The sequence below is a fragment of the Giraffa tippelskirchi genome, chromosome 2 (genome assembly GCF_054371585.1).
Source record: "Giraffa tippelskirchi isolate mGirTip1 chromosome 2, T2T-mGirTip1v1.2.pri, whole genome shotgun sequence".
Classification (NCBI taxonomy): Eukaryota; Metazoa; Chordata; class Mammalia; order Artiodactyla; family Giraffidae; genus Giraffa; species Giraffa tippelskirchi.
In genome coordinates, this window is record NC_137276.1 from 99,498,665 (window position 1) to 99,521,334 (window position 22,670).

The following is a 22,670-nucleotide window of genomic DNA, read 5'->3' on the forward strand; positions in this document are numbered from 1 at the left end:
TGCATCTACTGAGTACCCACTACTCACCCAGCACTGCACCAGGCACTGGACATGTGTCATCTCACTTCCTACTGAAGCTCCTACAAGGGGGTCTTACTCATTCCCATTTTACAGAGGAGTTGACTGTCCAAGGCTTTCTGGGACAGATCATCTCACACGCAGCAGTTCCAATTCCTACACAATAATTCCTTCTGGTTAGAGGGCAGGAGGTTGGACTCCATCAACCCCAAATGAAGACAGGGAGCCGGTCTTTGAGACCACGCAGCACACACCCCTGCACCTCCCTCCAGGCGGGAATCCTGTCTGCCGGCCCCCTGTGCAGAGCACCGAGGCACAGATAGGAGGACCCAGTCCCAGCCCTCAACGTCCAGGAAAAGGAGGGACACAGACCCAAGGGAAAACCCCAATTTACCATGGAAATGGTAAGACAGAGGTGTATTTCTGCCTCCCCACCTTGCATTTACCTTGTTCAGTTAGGAGCTCACCTCTGCCACCTCTCCTGTTTGGTACCCCACATACGGACACATTTCTATCCTGCTCAGACAGCCCTCTCTGCTCCAATGCTGGCCCCTAAGTATCCTTTGGTGTCTGAAGATTAAATGTGCCCTACCTCCTATCTCCACCCTGTTTCCAGCCAGACTACCCGTTCTCTTCTGCTCCTCGGCCTCTGCTCAGCCCCCTATTTGCCTTAAAACACAGTCTTATGAGAGGAGAGGCCAGAAGGGTGGAAGACTCTTGGGGGACCATATCACTGTCCCCAGTCGCAAGGACACACCACGGTCAGGTCACACATCAGAAGCCAAGGCATCCCCTACTGCCTGTCAGGCTCTTGGGGCACCAGGGACTTCTGATCTCATTACTCCAGAGTTGAACACAAGTTTTACACCTGTGGAGTGATGTTCAAAGAAAAGTAAATGGTCTTGGAATCATCCAGAAATGTGAGATGATCATCTGGGGGTACATCCTGTGCCTGGTTACGCCTTTCCTTGCCACATCCTTCCTCCCCATGTGGCCCTTGGCAGAGCCAGGGGCACAGACAGCCCCACAAGCTCAGGTGAGCCAGGAACGGGGCAGAGAGAGACACCTGAGGAGCCACCTGTTTGAGGAGTAGATGGGTGGGAGCTCAGCCCTGCGACCTTGAGAGGTATCTGTGAACCAGGATAAATGTGAAGGCAAGCCCCCGCCTGTCACCCTGCCCTCCCATCCTGTGCTAGGTGGTGGGGTCTTAGACTTGATCCCCACTGTAGGGATGACCACTTGGCCCCCAGAATCAATTGCACCCACTGTTATGGTAGAGGCGGCTTGCATCTCCAGAGTGTGGGCCAGTTCTGGACAGAGCATCTCATGTGCAGCGGCTCCAATTCCTACTCAATAACCTCTTACTGGAAACCTCAGAGAGCAGGAGGGTGGACACCATCAACCCCATTAGACGGGCTAAGGTGACTTTCCAAGGTCACGGCAGACAGTCCTCTGCCTCCAGTACCACACCTCTGCTGTGGAAGCACACCTTCAGTGTGAGGCCAAGGAGGGGCCCTGTGTGGACCCTCCACCATGACAGGGAAACGAGCACCACCCAGTACCACTAGAACCCACCACACACATCCACCTCCAGCGTTCTTTCTAGCTAAGCCAAGAGCCACACTGGCCATAAGTCCAGGAAGAGAGCATCAGGGCGTCCGGCCTTTAAGGGATGAAAGTACTGTGCAAACTCCAGAGTGGCTGGATGGACATTCCACGCTGAGGACAGCAAGTGCAGGAGTGCACTCTCCAGCACCCCAAGTTCCTGGGGCCACAGAGAGAGGGCGAGGCAGACTGAGACCCTTAAACTTCATTTTAAAACTTTTTAATTTACAGAAATAAGCAGCCAGCCCACAGGCCAGAGTTTGAAGATTTGATTTTTTTTTTAAATGCATTAAAATATTCATCTTGGTTCCTGAGTTTTTGGTGCCCCCTTAAATTTTGCATGCCTCACTCCTCTGATCCTAGCCCCAGTACTGTGCTTCCCTTCCCCGACAAACATGAATCCTGGTCTAGCAAGAAGAAATCCTGGAGACAGGATGGGAAAGGGAACAGTGAGCCACAGGCTCTCTCCTTACTCCGCTGGGGCTGCGGGGTCTTCACCCTGATGCTCTCACTGGGGGTTAGTGACACGGGAGGCCCTGCGGCTGTGATTCCTGGTCGTGACGTCAGCTACTTAACCTCACCCCAGCACACACACCTGTGTATCAACTTTCCAGAGACAACTGGAGCCAACAGGACAGAACCACACACCAGCAATGTAAGGTCCAGACAAGGCCTCAGTTGGCAGGATAAAGACTTAGGGATCAGCTTCCTGGAGGAGGTGGCCTGGAGGTCTGCACTAAACGAAAAGAGACATTCTGAAGAAGTGACAATACTAACAGCTAAGCAGGTTATCTCATTTATCTTTCACCACAATCCGAAGAGGTAAGTGGTGCCATCCCCACTTATCAGATGAGCACACCAGGCATAGGGAGGTAACCAGCCCAGGGTCAGAGATGGAATTCCAATTCAGGCTTGTCTGACTACATTCTCCTAAAGTCCTCCACAAAACAAAACAAAATAATGCCATCTGTTAAGGAAGCAATTTGGGAAAAAACCTGAGAGACAAGAGATCAAGGACCAGGTGCAGAAGGTACGGTGGCTCCATCACTTACCTGTTACTGAATTGTGCTGAGTCACAGCTCTCAACCTTCCCTACCCCTCAAAAAATATGTGTTGATAAATAAACATGGTAAAATACTCAACAATTGTTGAAACTGGGTGGTCAGCTATGGATGTCCACTGCACTATGATTTTTCTTTACTTTCAGAAATATTCATAATAAATTGGGAAAAAATAAAATGTCCACAGGTCAGAACTGATATATGACCCCATCAAAAAAAGTCCCTGGCATGAAAACAGCTGAATTAAAAATAGCTACATCAGACAGCTGCAGCAACCCTCTCGTGGCACTGTGAGAATATAAATTGGTTCAGCCTTTTTGGAGGGTAACTTGCAACATCCATCAAACTTTTAAACAAGACACATTTTATAAAACCTTTTTATTTTCAAATAATAGCAATTACACAAGAAAGTATCATGAATAGACCCCCATGTAGCCTGACCCTGAGATACCAATTTTTAATGTTTTGCCCCATTTGTTTTTTATTCTTTCTACACATGTATTTTAGAGTATGAGAATATAATCTATTCCATATATGCTTTTGCATTATGTATACATTTATTATAGGACACACACACACACATTTGCTTGTTTTCTTCCTGAGCCGTATGAGAACAAGGTATATACATGAAGAGAAAAAGGATACTCTCTTAGTTGGCCACAATGTGCACATGTATGCTAAGTTGCTCAGTCATGTCCAACCCTTTGCAACCCTATGGACCATAGCCCTCCAGGCTCCTCTGTCCATGGGACTCACCAGGCAAGAATACTGGAATGGGTTGCCATGCCCTCCTCCAGGGGATTGTCCCACTCCAGGGATTGAACCCATGACTCCTGCAGCTCCTGCATCACAGGTGGGTTCTTTACCGTGAAGTCACCGGGGAAGCCCACCTGACCACAATACAGTTGTTAAATTGGGAAATTTTAACATTGTGATGATATTTTTATCTAATGAGACCCTTTCCCTTAATTTGGGGAGTTCATTATCAATTGTCCAAATACCATGATTTAGAACAATTTCTTTGCCAGGGTAAAGTAAAGGATCATGTGTTATATTTACTTGTCATGTCTCTGGTCTTCAGCAATCTGGAGAAATTCCTTTTTAAAAAATGCTCAAAAAATTATTTGTTAAACTGCTTAAAGAGGCTACTTCCCTGATGCAAGAGTCTTAAAGCCTAGGGCTCGGGTTGAGGCAGATCTGAATTCAGTCTTTTCGAGGCAAGGCCTGAGATTCTGCATTTCCAATAAGCTCCCAGGTAAGGCCCACGCTCTGGCTCGCATACCACATGCTGAGTATGAGGTCAGAGAAGACAGCTATGAGAACTGCTCCAGACCGTTGCAAAAAGCATCCTGGTTTCCCTAAGATGAAGCCATGTTGGCAGTGTCAGCTAGGCCCTGGGATTCAGGATGTAGCATAGATGGGGAGCCCTTCCCCACAGGAACATCTCCTGGGCTTTCTGGAACCAGACAGAGGGGCACAAGTCACAGAAATGGGCTTCTCTGAGGTTCTCCAGCCCAGATGATTTTGGCCCAGGAAGGGCAAGCCTGGCTAGAAGGGAGTCCTATATATAAATTCCTGCTTCTTCTACAAGCACAAACCCTCTGTTTCCTTCAAGGGATCTCCCTCCTTCAGGAAGCAATCCTGGTAGCCCTGGCCACTCCATCTCTCCGTCCTCTGACCTCCAACAGCACCAGTCACCTGGCTGAGCCACTGAGTACTCCCTTGGCTGTACTGCTGTCCCATGTACTTGCCTTTCCTTTCGTGCTATGCCTCCACCTCTGCTACTTCTCCCATGACATGCACCCCACCACTCTCCATCTCCACATGTTCAAGGTACAGTTTACCCCTAAGCTTCCTGTAATACAGGTCCTTTCAATGGTGGCTCCTTGTCTGAACCATCTTTGGTCTCTCCATTCAGCCCCAGTCTTGCCTTCACAATTAGATCTGGGTTCCTATGTTGCTGTTGCTTTGTGCTTGATGAGTCTGGTTTTATGTCATGGTGGCACCAGCATTAGCCTCTCCCTGAGTGACCCTGAGCAGTGTGATAGGGACACAGTCCATCAACCATTCATCCATCGATCGTTTACCAAGTGCCTCCCTTGTGCCAGGTCCTGGGCTGGACTCTGGGGGACCCTCAGACACCCTCACCCTGCCCAGAGTCAGAAGTGATTCAGTGTCAGTTGCATCCTTGCTCATGGGCACAAGAGGTGCTTGTGAGATGTGACACGGGGCCCAGCCGTGCCTATCAATTCTTGATGACACCGCGGCAGGCCTCTACATCCTTGTCATGTGTCACCGCCCCCATGATTACTGTGATCACTGATCATCATCATGCAAATAACAGCAGACGCGGCTGAAGCACCTACATCATCCCCGGCGTTGAGAAGCCTGAGGAATCCTGCATCTGTCATCTACAGTTCAGAAATGAGCCAAAGTCATGACCTATGGCTTGAATGCAGCACAAACCAGTGGGTCTGGGAAGCCGCTCAAGAGCCGGACCAGGAGAGAGGTGGTGGACCGCCTGGGTGCCCTATCTCTGGGCCCAGCCTGAGACCAGGTGTCCTGAGCAGTGCCACACCAGCCTTCAGAGGACAGCCTGTGACGATGAATCACACCTTTCTCCTTAGGAAGGAAACTCCAAAAGATGCCTGTAATAAGACCACCCTGGAGAAGCAGGATACTTGGGGATCTCTGCCTGATTTCTGCCGCCACCACCACAGAGGCCCAGCTCCTTCTACAATGCTGGGCAGGGGCAGGGCACGGACCCTCCCTTCAAACCCAGGAGTATGGCAAAGACAGGCTTGGCACTTACAGACGACACACGGGAAATAAGCACAGGGTGACACAATCCTGGATCACCTGAACTGTGGTTTCCTGCAGAGCCTCACACATTCTCACGGCAGGGACCAGTCTCCAAGGTTCTGGCTCTGATCTAGGAATGCACTTCTTCCCTGATAACTGAGGTCATGGCCCCCTGCCCCACCTCCAGGAATGAGACCCAGCAGGTACCAACCTTCTCTGCGTACCACAGCAACCGCAGTTGTCAGGTGAGAGTGGGGGAGAAGCTCCCCTGGAACCTCCGGTCAACCATACACATGGAAAGGTACCCCAAACAGAAAACCCAATCACACACACACACACACACACACATACAAAACAGACTAAAGGTCTCAACGTCATTTCAACAAAGAGTATGTATGAATGGCCAAGAAGCATGTGACAAGCACAATATTAATAAAGAATGCAAATGAAAACCATGGGATGCTGTCATATACTCCCCACAATGGTTAAAATTAAAAAGATTGACAATAACAACTGCTGGTGAGGATCCTGGTGAGGAACTCTCATACGTAGCTGATGGAACACAAAACGTTTGAAAAACACATTGGCAGTATCTTATAAAGATAAATTCACACTTATCATATTATCCAGCAATTCCATGCTCAGGTATTTACACAAGAGAAACAAAAACCTATTTTTCACTTTGTCTTCACAAAGACACATAATCCTTGGTCCAGAGGAGGACCTTCTAGACCAGTAGCTTTATTCACAAAAGCCAAAAACTAGAAACTAGAAGAAAATAGAGACCAACTATTAGATGCATAAACCAAGTATATATATAAATCAAGTATGTATGTATGTATATACACACACACACACACACACACACACACACACACATATGTATATGTCCATGGGGTCACAAAGAATTGGACAAAACCGAGTGACTAGGCACAGCACATATATATATATATATATATATATATATATATATATGTTCGTTCAATGGAACTCTACTCAGCAATAAAAAGGAAGAAACCACAGTTGTAGGACCACAGGAATGAATCTGAAATGCAAGCACTGAGTGAAAGAAGCCAGACAAAGACAACATATTCTGTGACTCCATTTGTATGAACTTCTAGAAAAAGTAAAACTGTCAGGGCAGAAATCAGATTCGTGCTTGCCAAAGGCCAAGGAGAGGGGGACAGAGGCAGGGGACAGCAGCAAGGGCACAGCAGGGTGATGGAAATGCTCTATATCATGTTTGTATGGGGGCCATATGCCCACATTCATTAGTCAAGTGTCATGGCATTGTACACTTAAACTTGGTAAATGTTACTGTGTGGAAATCATATCTCAAGAAAGCTTATTTATCTAAAAAATGGACCCAAACTCAAGAAACCATTTTCAAATCTGGGGAACTCAGGACTGATATTCACTAAGCGTGGGCTGCCACAGCCATGCTTGTTAAAATACTGAAAGCCTTCCACACTTACTGGTAAATCACCACTGCTTGAGGTTTCCAGTTACCCTTCTGTCCCAGGCCTTCACTGGGCCCCTCAGAACTCCCCCAGGACCTGACAACTAAAGGTAACACCAGACAGCAGGGGATCTCCTAGACCAGCTAAGGTGGACACCATTTTGACTGGCCAGTGCCACTGCTGATAAAAGTTATGTGGCAAAACAAAAGATGTCAAGTTGTGCTCTAACTCAGCAGAAGGCTGGCTAATTTCCTGCCAGGCTTATTTTGTTTAGGTTGTGCTTTCTCAACAGGGGTGCCAAGTGATTCTTGGGGGAAGGTGCAGAATGAAAAATCTTAGCTATTACAACCGTTGGTGGCCCCTCAAAGGGCCTCAATATGTTAAGAGATGGACAGTCTCTCCAGATAAGAATTTTCACAGAGTATGGTACTGGGTGGTTGGGAAAAATTATCTACAAAGGCTCCTGGGGAGTGAGGGGTGGGAGGACAATGAGAATAAGGTTGAGAAACACCGGTTCAGATGCAGAACAGAGACAGCCCTGACAACACAGAGGCAGCCCCAGTGCTTGCATGGAACTCCTATCTGATGGTTTTCCCTGTGCGATGGGGTCCCCATCCTTGGTACAAAGAGGCAGCGTCCTGAGCCGGAGGATACATGAAGAAGAGATCACATGAGCCCATGAGCCTTCTTTACAGGACGTTCCATCAGGGCAAAGCCAGTCACTCATTCTCCATCCTCTGAAAGGCTTTAAACCAACACAGCTCAGCAAACTCTCCCTAGAACTCTGGTAGCCAGCACCCAGCCTAGCCCATTAGGATGGCCTCAACCACGACTGCACACAAAGCTCTACAGGGAGCCAAGCACAAATCCAAGGATTCCCACCCCTTTCCTCTGGACAGATTTGCTTCTGGAGCCCCTAATGGCAGCACTGCATGCAGCACTTAGGGGGCTTTCTGTGGCATGAAATGATGAAGACCACCTCCAGGTGAGCAGAAATTAAGCGCAGTCTCTGAGTCCTGCTTCATCAGGCTCAGCTGAGCCCCAGACTCCCTGTAGAAGGCCGGCTTGTGCACTTAGACGTTATGACAATACTATAATTGTTCTTTCAGTCTTTTCCGGATATTTAATAACAACGTGAAGTGGGAGTTGCAAAGGTCAGCCCTGCTGTAGAACGAGCTTTGTTCTCATTGTCCTTTTCTCAATTGCACCTTCCATTTGCCAGCTGTTCCATGCCAGTGAGCGCTGCTGGTGGAGGCCTGGTGCAGCTAAAGAAGTAGCCCCACTGACTGGCGCGGAATATTCTGATTTGCTAACCAGTCCCCGGGCCACAGTCTATCCACGTTATCTGCATAAATACACACGCAAGCGCACGCATGCACAGACACACCAGCACACACGCACACATTCCCCTCACTCCTCCAGAGCGACCCACAGCTACAAGCCCCAGAATGGAAAGAACGCCGAGCACCAAGATCAGAGAAACGAGGTGATGTACACATATGGCATATTCATTTGGGCAATTACTCTTTCTGGTTAGGTGAGAAATAAAAAGCTCCTAGGATTTCAGAAGAGTCATATATCTATGTTTTGGTTTTTCATATTTCTTTTTTTAATTCTTTCTTTCAGTTTATTCCTAAAGCTCACAATAGTTGGCAAATGGGAGTCACTCTTACAGTCTGCGACAGCAGTGCCCCGAGCTCCTGCCCTGCCTCGGCATGTCCAGACTCCCGTCCATCCTGTCATTTCACCTCTCTGAGCCTCAGCAGGCAGGTCTACAAAATGGAACAAACCCACTGCCCGGCTGAAGACAGGACACTCATCCAACGTCGAGATCCGCAATTCTCTTCCTGAAGACCTACATCAGAAGGCAGTTTTCATGAACGTATAGACTACTGGGAGCCTTTCAAGAACCTGGGTCTTCTTAGAGGTCTTCGTGTCAGATAGGGTAAGGGGAACTGCGTTGTAATTCAGAACCCATGTAATGTTGTCAGTGAATGTGTCTTGTATCTGGGCAGGGCTCGGTTTGGGAACTCAGGTACCATAAAAGAGGGCGATGTAGCCCTGGCAGTCTGTGTCAGAGAGCAGCTTTGTACCTAATCCAGAGGGTATGATAGTTGCTAAGGAACCATTGAGATGCAAATGAACTGGCAAATACTTAGCAGCAAGATATCAGAAAAGGGTGGGGAGGGGATGCTTTGAGCAAGTTAGTCAGGTGAGTGAAAGGAAAATTACTTTCTTCTGATTGGAAAAAGAAAACCACGGGTTTTCGTGCAGAGCGGCAGCACTATGCTACTGTGTTTAAAAAGAAGAAAACCAAACTGTTCTTGTTCTGCTTGGCTGGGAGTAGAGGAAAGTTGGAGCCAAGAGCAGGGAACCTGGAAGGGCAAATGGAGTCTTCCCCTGGCGAAGTCTAAGCAGATTTCAGATGCCCCACTCCCAAAAGAGAAAGAGACATCTAAGGTGTGATGAAAGAAGTCTGCAAAGGACACTGAAGACCTGCCATCTTTATACAAGTCTCAAAACCTAGACAAAAAGTACACAGACAACTGACTAAATGTGCTACTGACACAAAATGGAAATTTCTGGTGAAAATAAGCCATGATTGAGAGTGGGGGAAAGTAAGGGGAAATGAGCCATCTTATCAGGTACCCACGAGTTTGCATTTCTTTCCTTCTTGTTCTGCACTGAGCATTCAATTTAAATGCAATGGTTAGGTTAAGATGTTGTGGCATCTATGTTGGAACCCAGAGATACAGTGAGAAGCATGGCTCCTCACTCATTATTTTTTTCATCTTGTCCCCAAAAGGAGCCCTCCTTTTTCAGGGTCTAATTGAGATGCTCTAGTCTTAAACTCACTTTGCCTTCCGTCAAATACCCCTGCTGTCTGCCTGTTCATCACTCTGAGTTTGATCTTAATGCTCAGGGATATAGAAAACATCCTCAGCCAGAAAGAAACTGTTGGCCCAGCCATCTCTAGGTTGCCCTTCCTGGGTTCTCAATTTTCTATCACCTACAGTTTCCCCAGCTTTTCCCACAACTTCACCCAGGACCATCACAGCCACAGCTGCCTCCTTCTGCCCCCAAAGTCCATGTTCTTTCCTTTCCTGCACACCAGCTCTCTCATGTTCCAATGATGCAAGAAGGTTGAATGGCTATGGAAGACTGCTGCCCTGTCCAGCACCCACTCCCACTACTTCCAGTAACAGCACCCTGACATTTCTAGGGGGATCCAGCCCTCCCCAGCTCTGGCCTGGTGGCTCATGTGGGTCTGGGCTACCCCTCTCCCCCCAGCTCTGGGGATGGGTAATCATGGGCCCCACAACTGGCCAATGAGTGCATTTCAACATGCTGGTGACAGAGCCTGGTTCATGGAGAGGCTTAGGACCCAAGGGAGCCAAGGAGGCAAAACTTCTAGGGCCTCTGCTAGAGACTGGGAGTGAAAATTCATCACTTTGCCAAAATTTCCAGAGGACATGAGTTTGAGCTGCCAGCAGCCACGTGAGTATCTGGTGGGAGAGCTGTTGGAGGATGAAGTCAAGGTAAATGGCTGAGCTGATTATTCTCCATAGCCCCTCCAGGCCCATTCTCCAGCTTGTTTTGCACTCTTCTGAGGCTCAGGAGACTGACTTCCATGGACCAGGCCACCTTGTCCTCTGTCTTCTTGTTGGGTTCACCCAACAGGAGGTTCTGGCAGGCGATGAGAAAGTGGAGGAGAAAAAGTTCCAGGACTACATCGCCCCTCTCCGTCCCCATGCACTCCTCTGTCTAGGACTACAGCTCCTGCCCCAGGGCCCTCTCCCAGTACAGCCCTGACCAGGTCCTGATGGCACCTCCCATTGGCACCTCCCATTGCCCTTTCTGGCCTCAGGGAGCTATCACTTCCCACTGTTGCCAGATCCTGGGTACACCCAATCCTGTTTGCTTCCCTTGCTGTGCTGTGCTTAGTTGCCTAGTCATGTTCAACTCCTTGTTGACTCCATGGACTGCAGCCCACCAGGCTCCTCTGTCCATAGAGATTCTCCAGGCAAGAATACTGGAGCGGGTTGCCATGCCCTCCTCCAGGGAATCTTCCCAACCCAGGGATCGAACTCAGGTCTCCTGCATTGCAGGTGGATTCTTTACCATCTGAGCTACCAGAGGAGCTCAAGAACATTGGAGTGAGTAGCCTATCCCTTCTCCAGGGGATCTTCCCGACCCAGGAATCGAACCAGGGTCTCCTGCACTGCAGGTGGATTCTTCACCAGCTGAGCTACCGGGGGAAGCCCATTTAATTCCCTTAACCCTGTTCACACCTCTGGAAAACAGTCTCTTCACTGAACTCTCCTCAACTAACCCTTTGAGAATATCATCTATGTTCCGCCCAGAACTTGGCTGATGCAAACACAAAGCTAAGGAATGAAGAAAGGGAGACTGAGCCCTAAGACAGCCTTGGTGCCCCAGATACAGTCACAACCTGAGTCCCAAAATATCCAAGAAAACAAAGGCCAGTAATCACTCCTTAACCTTTGCTCTCCTCCAGTTTAAGCTGCACATCCGTCTCTACAATTGAAGATATGGCTAACAAAACAGGTAAAGCCCTTCATGGAGAGCTCTAGTGGTCCACCATCATGAGAAAGAAGACAGGAATGATTATCAGTTTTGGTTTCTCATCCCAACCCACTCCCATTTCTGTCTGACAAATGTCTACCTGTCCCCCAAGGAGGATATGTCTCTATCTGTCTCTTACACACACAATTCTGCTTCAAATCCTTCCCATTGGAAGTACGATCCTCTCCTCTGGTTTCTCCTAGCAGCTGATGTATAAACTGTTATACCACAGCTAGCAGACTCCATCACACCTCCTGTGACAGCCTGTAGTCAGCACAGCTCTGTCTTCCCCACCAATGTGTTAATCAGTGAGCTCCTGGAAGGAAAGGCTGTGTCTTCTTGAACTTCATGTTTTCAGCTTCAAGTACATTTCTCATGTAGATGCTCAGTAAATGTGCTCTGTATCAGTTTTTATGAACCTGGCAGCTCCCAAGCCAAGCTGTCAGTTCTGTCCTGCAGCTCCCATTCCCCACTTGCCTCTTGTAGAATTTGGGCTCTCACATCTGGGAGCAGCTCAGCCCGCCTTGGACACTCTGGGATGGGGCTGTATCATCCCTCAAGGCAGCCTATCCCAGCTTGGTTCAGCCTGGCTGGAAAGAATTGCATAATCAAGCCAAAACCCATCTCCCATGCAGAGTAAAGCCTGGCCTGCTTGGCAAGACCACCCTTCATGTATTCACAGATAGGCCTTCCCTCCCCTACCCGCCCCTCTCATTCTCAGTTGCCCAAGCCTGCATCCATCACATCACCCTGTTTACTCCCTTCATAGTACTTTCCTGAAATTATGTTCTACATTATTTTTCTTCTTAACAACCATCTGTCCCACCCCTAGGATGCCCCCAAGGGCTGCGTTCCCCTTCATCACTCCCTGTTTTGTGCATACTGCCTGGCACATAGTAGGAAGCAGACAAATATTTGCTAGAAGTTGAATGACTGAGATGCCATTTCTTCAGCCTGTCCCTAACCTCCCTCAAGTTCTCTCTAGTCTTCTCTAAACCATTTTTCCTTCACTACTTCTCCTAGGATATTTTGGCTATCAATTGCTACATAACAGACCAATCTGAAACCCAGTCATTTTAAACATGAAGAGATGTATTTTGTTCACAAATCTATAATTTGGACAAGGCTCAATGAGGAAAGCCTGTCTCTTCCCACTCAGAATCAGCAGGAATGACTGGAAAGATGGGGGCTGCAACCATCTGAACACTCCCCTGCTCAGATGTCTGGTATGTTATGCTGGCAGTGGGCTGGAATATGAGCTAGGGCTGTGGCTAGAACATCTACAAGTGGACTCTCCAAGTTGCTTGGGCTTCCTCACAATATGGTGGCTGAGTCACAAGGGCAAGCATCCCTCATGTAAGATAGAGCCAAAGAAAAGCTGCAGTATCTTCTCTGAACTCACCTCCAAAGTCATGCAAGGTCACTTCTGCCATAGTCTATTCATTACAGTCAGAAGGCCAACCCATATTTATAAAGGAGAAGAATTAGGTTTCATATTTTGATGAAAAGAGTAGAAAAATTTGAAGACATTTTAAACTGACATGATTTCAGGGTTTTTTCGTGTGTGTTCTGCTGATTTTCCTTTCTTTGTATTCATTAATACGACACATATTTATTGCTGCTACCTATGTGCCATATAGTGGGGATACCATAACAGTTAAGCTGGAGCCCCACCCTGCAGGGGCTCACAGAGCTATGGGGTACCCAGAGAAATCAACACATAATTACGGACCAGTGTGGACTGGGCTCCCACTGAGGGAAGCTGAGATAGGTGTGGTGGGAACCAGCTGGCTACCTCATCCAGCCCGAGGCTAGGATGAAGGCTTCCCAGAGGAGGCAAATTGTGGCAAATTCAAAAGAATAAATTAAAGTTAACCAAGGAAGATCAGTAACAAACACAACACAGACACACCAAGCAGGTTCAGACTCAGAAGCGCACAGCAGCAGAAGGCTCAGTTAGGCCTCTGCACACATGGAGGGAGCAGGGAAGATGGAGCAGCAGGACATGATGCTAGCAGGAAAAGGTGGTGGGGAAAGGAGGACCCAGATTATAAAAGGTCTCACATCATGAAGGTGCCGGAAGAGACTCATGCATATCCCAGCCAGGATAAACCCAAACAGCATGGTATGTGGTCTGACAGTGCCCAACATGGTCCACTGGGTGCCTACCCACAACTCAGTGAACATTCTGATACTAAGACCTTCTTCCTTGCCCTGAAGCTTATAGCCTGCCCCCTCACCCCCAGTTCATCCAGACCACTTGGATGCACTGCCGAAGGGCTGAGACCATCCCCGGATGGGCTCCCCTCCAGCCCCTCCCAGAGAGGTTCCTCCCTTCGTTCTCACTCTTCCAAGCTCACCACCCGCTCAAGCCTCAGCATCAGTGAGAAAGCCAAGGGCAAAAGGTCCCACCTTGATGTGCTGGAAAAACAGCGAGAGGAAAACAACAGAACAATTAACTCCAGGGCCCAGCTGCCTCTTGCAGATAAGGCATTTTCTCTGTCACCCCTGTCAATGAAGCTGCCTGCTATTATTCCCAGTCCTTCTGCTCAGCCCTGTCCACAGGCGTGGCCCCAGGGGGACCGAGCAGTGTCCAACAAGACTAGGATGCTCAGGGGTTTCTCTCCTCCCTCCTCCTACACATCCTTCTGTGCTCAAACCTGATGCTAAATCCCTGTGTCCTCCCCTGATGTGAGTCTGCACCTGTCCAGATGGGCAGGAGCTGCCAGAGCTCTGGGAGTAACATGGCCCCAAGCGGGGTGGGGTGCACAGGGCAGAAACTGGGGTGGCTCCCAAAGGAGAACACGGGCAGCTGGCCCTCCCTCTAGAAGGCAGGCCTGTGGTGGGAGCTCCAGGAGGCCCACAGCAACCCAGTCCCCCCACACACCCCCACCACCACAGCCCGGCACAGATGCCAAGCAGCCACCATCTAAGCAGCACATCAAAGACATGAGCCAGACGGATATGCAGCAAAGAGAAAACCACTAACGACCACAGCAGGGGTCTGACTGGTGGGAGAACATGGAAAAGGCCATGTACAAACAGGAAAATGCAAACGGAGAGGGAAAAGGCTTTCCTCTAGCTAGAGCACAGGTCGGGCAGGTCCAGAGAGCAAGAGGAAAGCCTGCACAGGGACCAGGATACTCTCTGGTACTTTGGACAGCACCTGGCAGGACAGTGAATAAACAGCTGGTGCTTACTAAGTGCTCCCTGCTTTCAATCATGAGTAAGCAATGTTCGATGGAAAAGGCACTGAACTAGGAGGCAGTGGCCTGAAGTGCTGTCCCACTTCGATTTGCTAAAACTTCAGTTTGAATCTTAGTTCTTGTGTCTGTAACTTAACCTCTCAAAGCCTCGGCTTCCTCGCCTGTAAAACAGGACAATGGATGCTTGGCTATTAAGAGTATGGGATCAATCAGCACATGATAAATGGAAAAACAAAAGCTTAGTCCTGTCCTGGCTCTAGTGCTGTCAGGCTGTAGGATTTCTAGCAAGTCTCTTCCCGTCCCTAAAATCTGCCTCCAGTCCTACTCCCAACATGCCAGGGCCCTGGGAACAAGCCCTGTGGGCTCCCACATGTTGCAGCGGCCCCTGGATCAGTCCCAGGGACCTCAGACACTAGTGCTAGGCTAGGCCTGGGGCCCCCTGCTCCCTCATTTGCCCCTTCCCTCCTGGCCACCTGCCTCTGCCCATTTCTCTGCTCATTATCACCTCCACGATGTTGGGGGGATAGAGAAGCAGGGCAAGGAGGTTAAATTCAAATCAGTCATTTTGTCACTTGCTGGTAGGAATCAGGTGGAAAGAGAGGAGAGACTAGGGCCTCAGGTGCAACCTGCGAGCAGAAATGAGCCCTGGTAATTCTCGGGAAATTTCCTATATGTTTCCACGTTGGCCCAGCTCTGCTACCAAGAACTCTGGGACCCTTCAGCAGCTGCTAATCGTGTTGTCTGTGGGCGCTGGGGTTTCCCTGCCCTGGAGGAACACCTCTGCTGGGGAAGGAGTGAGAGGGCCTTTTTCACCACCTCTTCAATGTCTCTAGTAGCTGAGCATCCTGAAGACTCCATTATGGGGGTCATTACAATATAGCCAAGGGCCCCAGATTTTCAGCTCTGAGGCTGAGTAATACTCCATGCTGCCTGGGGACCAACAGAGTGAGTGAGTAAGACACTCTTCCGAGGCTGTGGAAATGACACCTTCTCTTTCACAAAGCTAGTGGCAAATGTAAAGCCAAATCTCACTGAGAGGCACCTGGCAGATGATGCTCCATGGGACCAGCGGAGACTGTGGTCCCAGTGCTGGACCAGGCCAACAGGAAGTCCCAGGAGCAAAGTCTCCTCGTGGAGGCACCAGGCTAAGGCCCTTCCTGATGTCAACCAAGCTCACCCTCAACTCATCTCTGAGCTGCTGTTGTAGAACCCCCGCCAGTCTACGAGGATCCACACCCCACCCATAACTAGTCAGGGGTCACCATGCCCCAGACTTCACACTACCTACTATTGTCATCCCAAACCTCCTAATTCTACCACACTGCTTTTACCCTGGGGTTTGCCCCCACCCCAAGCCCTTCCTCTAGTCTCTCAACAATGAGAAAACTGGGACACAGACAGGGAGAGAGTGAACTAGACACCCAGTTGCTTCTTGTGTCTTAGGTCAGATGGAAAGCAGGTTTCCACTGGCAAAGAAGAACCAAGTCCACCATCCTCCAGGCCCCCCAGCACAGCATGTTCCCATCTCTCTAGCCCCCAGAAGAATCATCAACAAAAGTTAGTGAGGTAACTCAGATGTCAGGGGTCAGGGGCCTTTGATGGAGCAGGTGGTCCTGACCTGGTCACTCAGTGCCCCCCCTCCAAGCACAAACACACACCTGGGGGCCCTGATTTATCACTGCAATTTAAATGGAATCTACAGAAGGGACTGAGAAATTTCTCATGCAAAATTGTACTTTGAAATATGGAATCTCTCCCAGGGCGTTACTTTATTATTATAGTAATTTCCTCAGAAGGGCAGGCATCCAATACTCTGTTTCTGCACCACCTTTGGAGACATGGAAATCTAACAGAAATATTCAGGTTGCTTTAGTGGCTAGTGCAGAAGAGAGAGACACAAAGGGAGCTCTTCCAAGGAATGCCAACTCCTAGAATCCAGGTACAGGGATGTGTTCTAGAAGACTGGGGGAGGGGATGAGACAGGTAAGGGTCCAGTGTGCTCCCTCCACTGCCCCCAAGATGCCTAGGGAGCCCAGGCTCATCTCCTTTAGGGGCCCTTGTCTACAATCATTTCTTCCTTGGGAGAGCTGGCCAGGGCAAGAGGAGGAACAGAGATGCTCCCAGTCCTGCTACTAAATTCCTTATCAGAAGCCAAGCCATGGTGCAGGTCCCCAGCTCTGCATCGGCACGTGTACAGGGTAGGGTAGGTGGATGGTGGGAAAAGGGGGGCAGGAAACCTGCTCCAGCTGAAGTGTCGGGACTGTCTGAACATTTCACTCATCTCTTCTCCCGTGACCATGGAAACATGGAGTCCCCAGTAATCAACAGAGTACCCAATGACCAGTGGCTGAATCAGCATCAGAATTTTTCCCACCCATGAATTCATGCAGAGCTGAACTTTTCTTCTTGCAAAGTTCACAAAAGTGGTGAGGTGAGGTGGAGTGGTTAAGAACACTGACTGCCTGGGTTCAAATGCAAGCCTCTTACCAGTTTTGTGACCTTATCAAATTATTGAACCACCCTGTACCTCAATCTTCTCATCGGAAAAATGGGAGAGGAAGGTTGACAATAATACCAATCCAACAGGGTTGTCTAAAAAATAAGCAAATTAATTTATATAAAGTACCTAGAATAAAAGCAAGCACTAAGTGTGAGCTATTATCAGCAGTTTCCAAATATACCAGTGCTAGGCTGTCTGCATCTACATCACCGGGGACCTTTATAATTGATAAAAATGAAGATGCCCAGGCTGTTCAGCAAGGGCAAAGTGGAGCAAGACCTGCCCAGGATTTGTGACTGCAGCTATTTTAGAGTAATTCCCCTGGGCAGTTTCCAGGAAGAGGGATCTTCAGCAGGATCTTTTGGGAGGCCAGAATACAGTCTCTCAGAATCTATCCAGACCTGCTGAACTTTGGCAGAAAGCGCCCAAGAGTCTACAGCAAATTGCCCAGGTGGCATGAAGCTGCCTAAAGCCAAAAACCCTGCCTGAAATGACATTCCCCTCTGTTGCTTCCAAAACTGCCTCCACCCTTTGCCCATGCTGGAAACCCTACACTCCGAACCATAGAGTTTCTAAGAACTCTTGAGAATTAACTAAGATGACTGTTTCAGTTTAATAATATAAATGTATCTTTGACTTTAACAGCATCTTTATTTTTAAACTAGTTCAGGGATATCCTCATAATGTGTGTGTTACCTGTCTGACTTCCTAGGCTGGAAAGGGTGAGCATCACCAGCCACTGGCAGCTCTGCTCTGCCAAGCCAGAAGGTTCGGGACTGGCCAGGGCTGGGCCCGACCCCTGCAGCTGTCTACACTGCCAAGACTCTTCTCGAGAAATAGCCCAGGGCTGCGTTACCCTATCTCACCAGCATTCCACTCAATGGCTTCCGGTGTCCCTCCACAAACACTGAGTAATGGCAACCATTTTACAATGCACAGAAAATGAAGTCAGCTAGCGGATAGAATTCTCTCAAATTTACTTTTCTCTCCAGATATATTTTTTTTAAACCTTCGGCGCCTGCTACTGCTTGCAGGCTCAGGATACCCAAACCAGAGGCACACATAACAAAGAAACATTAACCGAAAATGCAGAAACAGTCTATTGCTACCTGACCTGGTGGCCCGTTGTAGGCATCCAGGCTGAGGTTGGGGGTTTTCGCTACCAACCTGTGATAGACTTAACTGTGGATGGTGAACTTAGGGCCCTTGCATTTCAAGGTGCGGTATGTGTGTTCATGCATTAGCGATTCCTTTAGGGAATCCACTATTTGCTAAGTCCTAAGAAATCTACCACCAAATCAAACATGTACACACTCAAGGGTGCCAAGTCCAGGATTTCACTCTGGGCCACATCAAAGGGCAGTTTTCCTGGGGGTGCTCTGGCCAGCCAGCATGGCAACCAAAGGCCACCTGCATTTGTTATGGTCATTCATGAACACTGGTGCTAGGGCTAGGAGGATGCTACAGGCTGTCAGTGATTCCAGAGCACTGCTTCCCAGAAGGGCCACCACGCTTAGCTCAGGAATACTCTACTCCGAGGGAGAAGTGTCTGCTTCCAGCCCGACACCACAGAAGCACCTCAAGAGAAGCCCAGGTCTCCAGACTCCATCATGAAGGGTATGGGCCAAAGGGCGGCTCAGAGAATGCAGCCTGCAGACACCAGCAGCCCATCGACAAGCGCTCAGATCCAATGTGACAAGACATGAGCTTCAAGAGGCAGCTGTTTTTCTGGAGACAGAGAAAAGAGGACTGGTTCTCTGACCAGAAGTCCAGGGTACATCAGCATTCCTGCCTCCCACCCCAAGCCTGCCTGCTCCTCTCTGAAAACATATTTAGAAAGCCTTTGCCCTGCAGGCCATCTCTCCCCAGAGCAGAGCCAGGGACTAGATGGAAGTGGGGAGGAGAGGGTGGAGAGCAGGGGCGGTGTCCTTCAGTGCGGGCCTACCCCTCTCCGCAGGTTAACCAGCTCCCTCTTCCTTCCATCCAGGCAGAGGGTCTCATACGACACTGCCTGCTTCTGGCTAAGTGTCCCCACCTGGCCCATGGTTTCTGCTAATGCTTTGGTCTGGCCCTGGCCTGGGCTGAGGACCTGCCTGGTCTTGGGGGCTGCTTGCCCTGGGTAACAAGGCCCCACTGAAATTCCACCAGACACCCAGGAGAGAAAGACGACGGTGGACACAGAAGTGGCCAAACCCGCCAGGAGGGGCGCCCCCTGGCCACGGCAGTTTGAGAGGGATCTGCGATCTGCGTAGGCAGCTCATTGATCCACTTTTCTGATAATTATTCCTCACTCATCACAAACGAATGACGCTGGCCCCAGCCCAGCCAGGCAGGCGGGAAGGCACCTCCGCGTGTGCAGAGGAGAAAATGAGCCTGCCTGTGCTCACCCGGGAGAGGCAGGAGTGAATGGTGTGTACTATCTCTGTGCATTGAGCAGGAGGCCGGGGCTGCTTTAATATTCTGCTGAATGTGGCGTTTCTTTTAACCCTTACTGGAGAGACGTTCAGCCGGGAAAGCCAGGCTCTTCTGGCTAGGCTAAAGGTAAAGTTTCTGGGCTGTGCACAGAGAAAGGCCACAGGCCCCACACTCTGGGTCGCTCCAGAACCCACGGGTGACCGGACGGGTACATGGGGCTGGGTACCGGCACCACAGCACCCTCCTTGGGGCCGCTCCAGTCCAGCAGACAGGTCAAGAGAGGGTCTAGGGTGGAACCAGCGCGCCGCCAGACGCCTGGGGACTTCCCATACATTTGCTCCCCAATTTCGCTTGAATGCAAAATTGCAAGTGCCCTCCTTCAACGTGGAAACCCAACCCTGAGACCAGGTTCCTAAAGTGGGCCCCTATCTACTCTCCGAGACCGAGCCGCTGACCCTTCAGCGGACGCCAAGAGAGGCGGGCAGGATGCGCCGCCCCAGCGCTAGAAAAGTCCAGTGTGCCCTCGACCATTGTAAACGCCCGCTCTCCCAGGTCGTCCTGACCGCTTTGGACGTGTGCCTCGCCCGCCCGGCCCTAATTCAACCGCTCCCGCGCTTGTCCCTCAAGAAGCCAAACCAGAGCAGCCCTTGCTCGGGGCGCTCATCGCGCCCCACAACGCTCCAGTCCCTGCACGACCCCAAAAGCAACCCACAAGCACAAAGACCCAGCAGCCGGAAAGGGCAGCGGCACGCGCAGGGCAGACAAAAAGCCACCTTCAGAAAAGCAAGAGCGAGCTTTTTAAGCGTTAATCGCCGCACCCCCGCGCCGCCACCAGAACAAACGCGGGATATGGTGGTCTTCACCACCAGGCCGGGGAATCCTAGTCCCGCCCGGGACCAAAAGGCCCCAGCTTCGCTTGGAGGAGGGCTGTACTTTCCGGAGGGATCGGGACGCTGAACCACGGGGCTGTGGGGCGGATGGAGGGTTCCGCTGGGCAACCAGTAGCAGTAGAACAAGGACCCGGGCAGCCCAGCGGAGCGAGCTCCCAGCTCGGAAGGCGGCGCCGGCGCCGGGGGCCGCGCGCCGAGTCCTTCGAAGGAGTTTCACCCGCGCCGGACACGGGGACTGCGAGCGGGGCTGAGGTGCGCATTTCCCCCAGAGTTGCTTTCATCCCGGCACTAAACTCCGCTCCAGGCCAAGCTGCGTTTCCGGAGGGGGGTGCGACCGCCGCTCAGCTGCGAGGAATGGGGCGGGAGAAGAGGGCGGGTGGCGGGAGGCGGGAGTGGGGCAGGGATTTCCCACAGGGATTCGCGGGCGCCGCCGAGCGCGGAGCTCCCTGCTGCGCCAGGCGCGGTGCCCGCCGAGCGCGCTTTCCCCGCCGCGGCGGCGGCGGAGACACAGTCAAGGCTGAAGTAGCAGGGAGAGCAATGCTGCGCATAGGCTACCTTCCCCAGCCAAAGGGGAGCCTGGACGAGTTTCGGCAGGACCAACCACCCACCCCACCCTACCCTCGTTTTCAGGTGCAAGAGACGACAAAGGTGTCCACTTTTCCCCGACTGACTCGGGAAGAATGCAGCCCGCAGGCTCCCGGACCACCAAGCTGTCCCCCGACAGTCGGGCCATCTAACTCAGCCCCTCTCATTCGGCAGCCACTTGCAGGGTACCGGGGCAGAGCTTCTCCGGTCCCTGCGCGCAGCGCCAGCCTCCCGAGCCGAGTCCCGGAGCCTGCGGACCCGGAGCGGGGGAAAAGGAGAGGTGGTGCGCGGCCGCCTAAGGGCATCGGTGCCCGGGATAGGAAGGGAGCGGACAGACGCCCGCACTCCAGCGGCCGGACGGCCAGAGGCACCCCTTCTTCCCCAACGCCCAGTTGCGCCGGAGCTAAGGAGCCTGCACCGCAATGCAGCGGGCTCGGTGCTCTCCGAGGCTGCGGGAGACCAGGGCTGCTAGGGAGCGCGGGAGCGCGGGAGCCGGGGGCTCCGCGAACCAGCTGCGGGCGCCGAGAGCCAGCCGGGGGCGCGCGGGTGGGTGCCGCCCCAGCCCCGCGCTCAGTCGTGGCCGACGCTCTCCCACAACCTGGCCCTCGGGTTTCGGGATGAGGGCGCCTCGTAGCAGCCAGAGAAGCCCCGGGGATACAGCCGCCAACTTGCTCCGCGGAGGCTACGTTACCTTCCATTGCGGCCACTGCGGATGCCAGGAGGAGCAGCAGCAGGAAATCCAGGGCCATCGCCGGCCGGCGGCCCCCAGGCCGAGCCCGAGCCGAGGCGGCCGCGCGGGGAGGGCGCCGCGTCCCGGGGCTCCGCTACGCTCCCCGCCGGTGGCTTCTCCGTATCCTTTCGCGCTCGGGCCGGGACCGGACTTCCCGGAGCGCGGCGTGGGCGTGGGCGGGAGTGTGCGCGCGTGGGGCGGTGCGGGCGCGCGTGGTTGTGGGTGTGCATGTGTGTGTGTGTGTGTTTATGGGAGAGGTGGGTGTGTGCGTGCCTGTGTGTAAGAGAGAGAGGGCGAGGGAGTGCGAGCCGGGTAGAGCGCGCGAGTGCGTGTGCGTCCTGGTGTCACATTGCGAGCTACATCCGAGCCTACGAGAGGACGGAGCCGGCCAGACTGACGGGGGAGGGAGCGGGATCCCCCACCATCAGCTCTCTCCCCACCCCTAACACCTCCTGTCCAATCAAGGAATCAAACCTGCAAAATTCCCCCATCCAATCAGGCGCGAGCACCTCCTTACACTGGCATTGTTAGTTTAAGAAAAACTTTTGCTTGCAAGGCTGTGCGGGAGGGCTCGGAAGGCGCTAGGAGGGGTCGGGGCTCCCCCTCGTGGTGCTCTCGGAGAACCGCACCGGCCGGCCCTAGCTCTCCACGCCCTGATCTAGGGGGCCAAGGAAGGAACGGACTCAAGCCCTTCCCCTTACAGCCCACCAGGTTTAGGTGAGCTTTAAATAATCAAAATTTTCTCCTTTCATCTTCTCAGCAAGACTACGCTGACTACCCTATTTAGTGCAACCCTGATGGCACACCGTAT

At 51.4% G+C, this 22,670-nt stretch overlaps 1 protein-coding gene across 1 annotated transcript in view; it reads right to left on the reverse strand.

Annotated features, from left to right (window-relative positions):
• Positions 1-22,250, reverse strand: part of EPHB1 (EPH receptor B1) — a 456,002-nt gene extending 433,752 nt beyond the window's left edge. The window contains exon 1 of the mRNA XM_081574131.1: positions 21,821-22,250. Within this exon, the coding sequence (XP_081430257.1) occupies positions 21,821-21,878 (58 nt within the window). The 5' untranslated portion in view covers positions 21,879-22,250. The remainder of the gene's footprint in view (positions 1-21,820) is intronic.
• Positions 22,251-22,670: the final 420 nt, after the last annotated feature.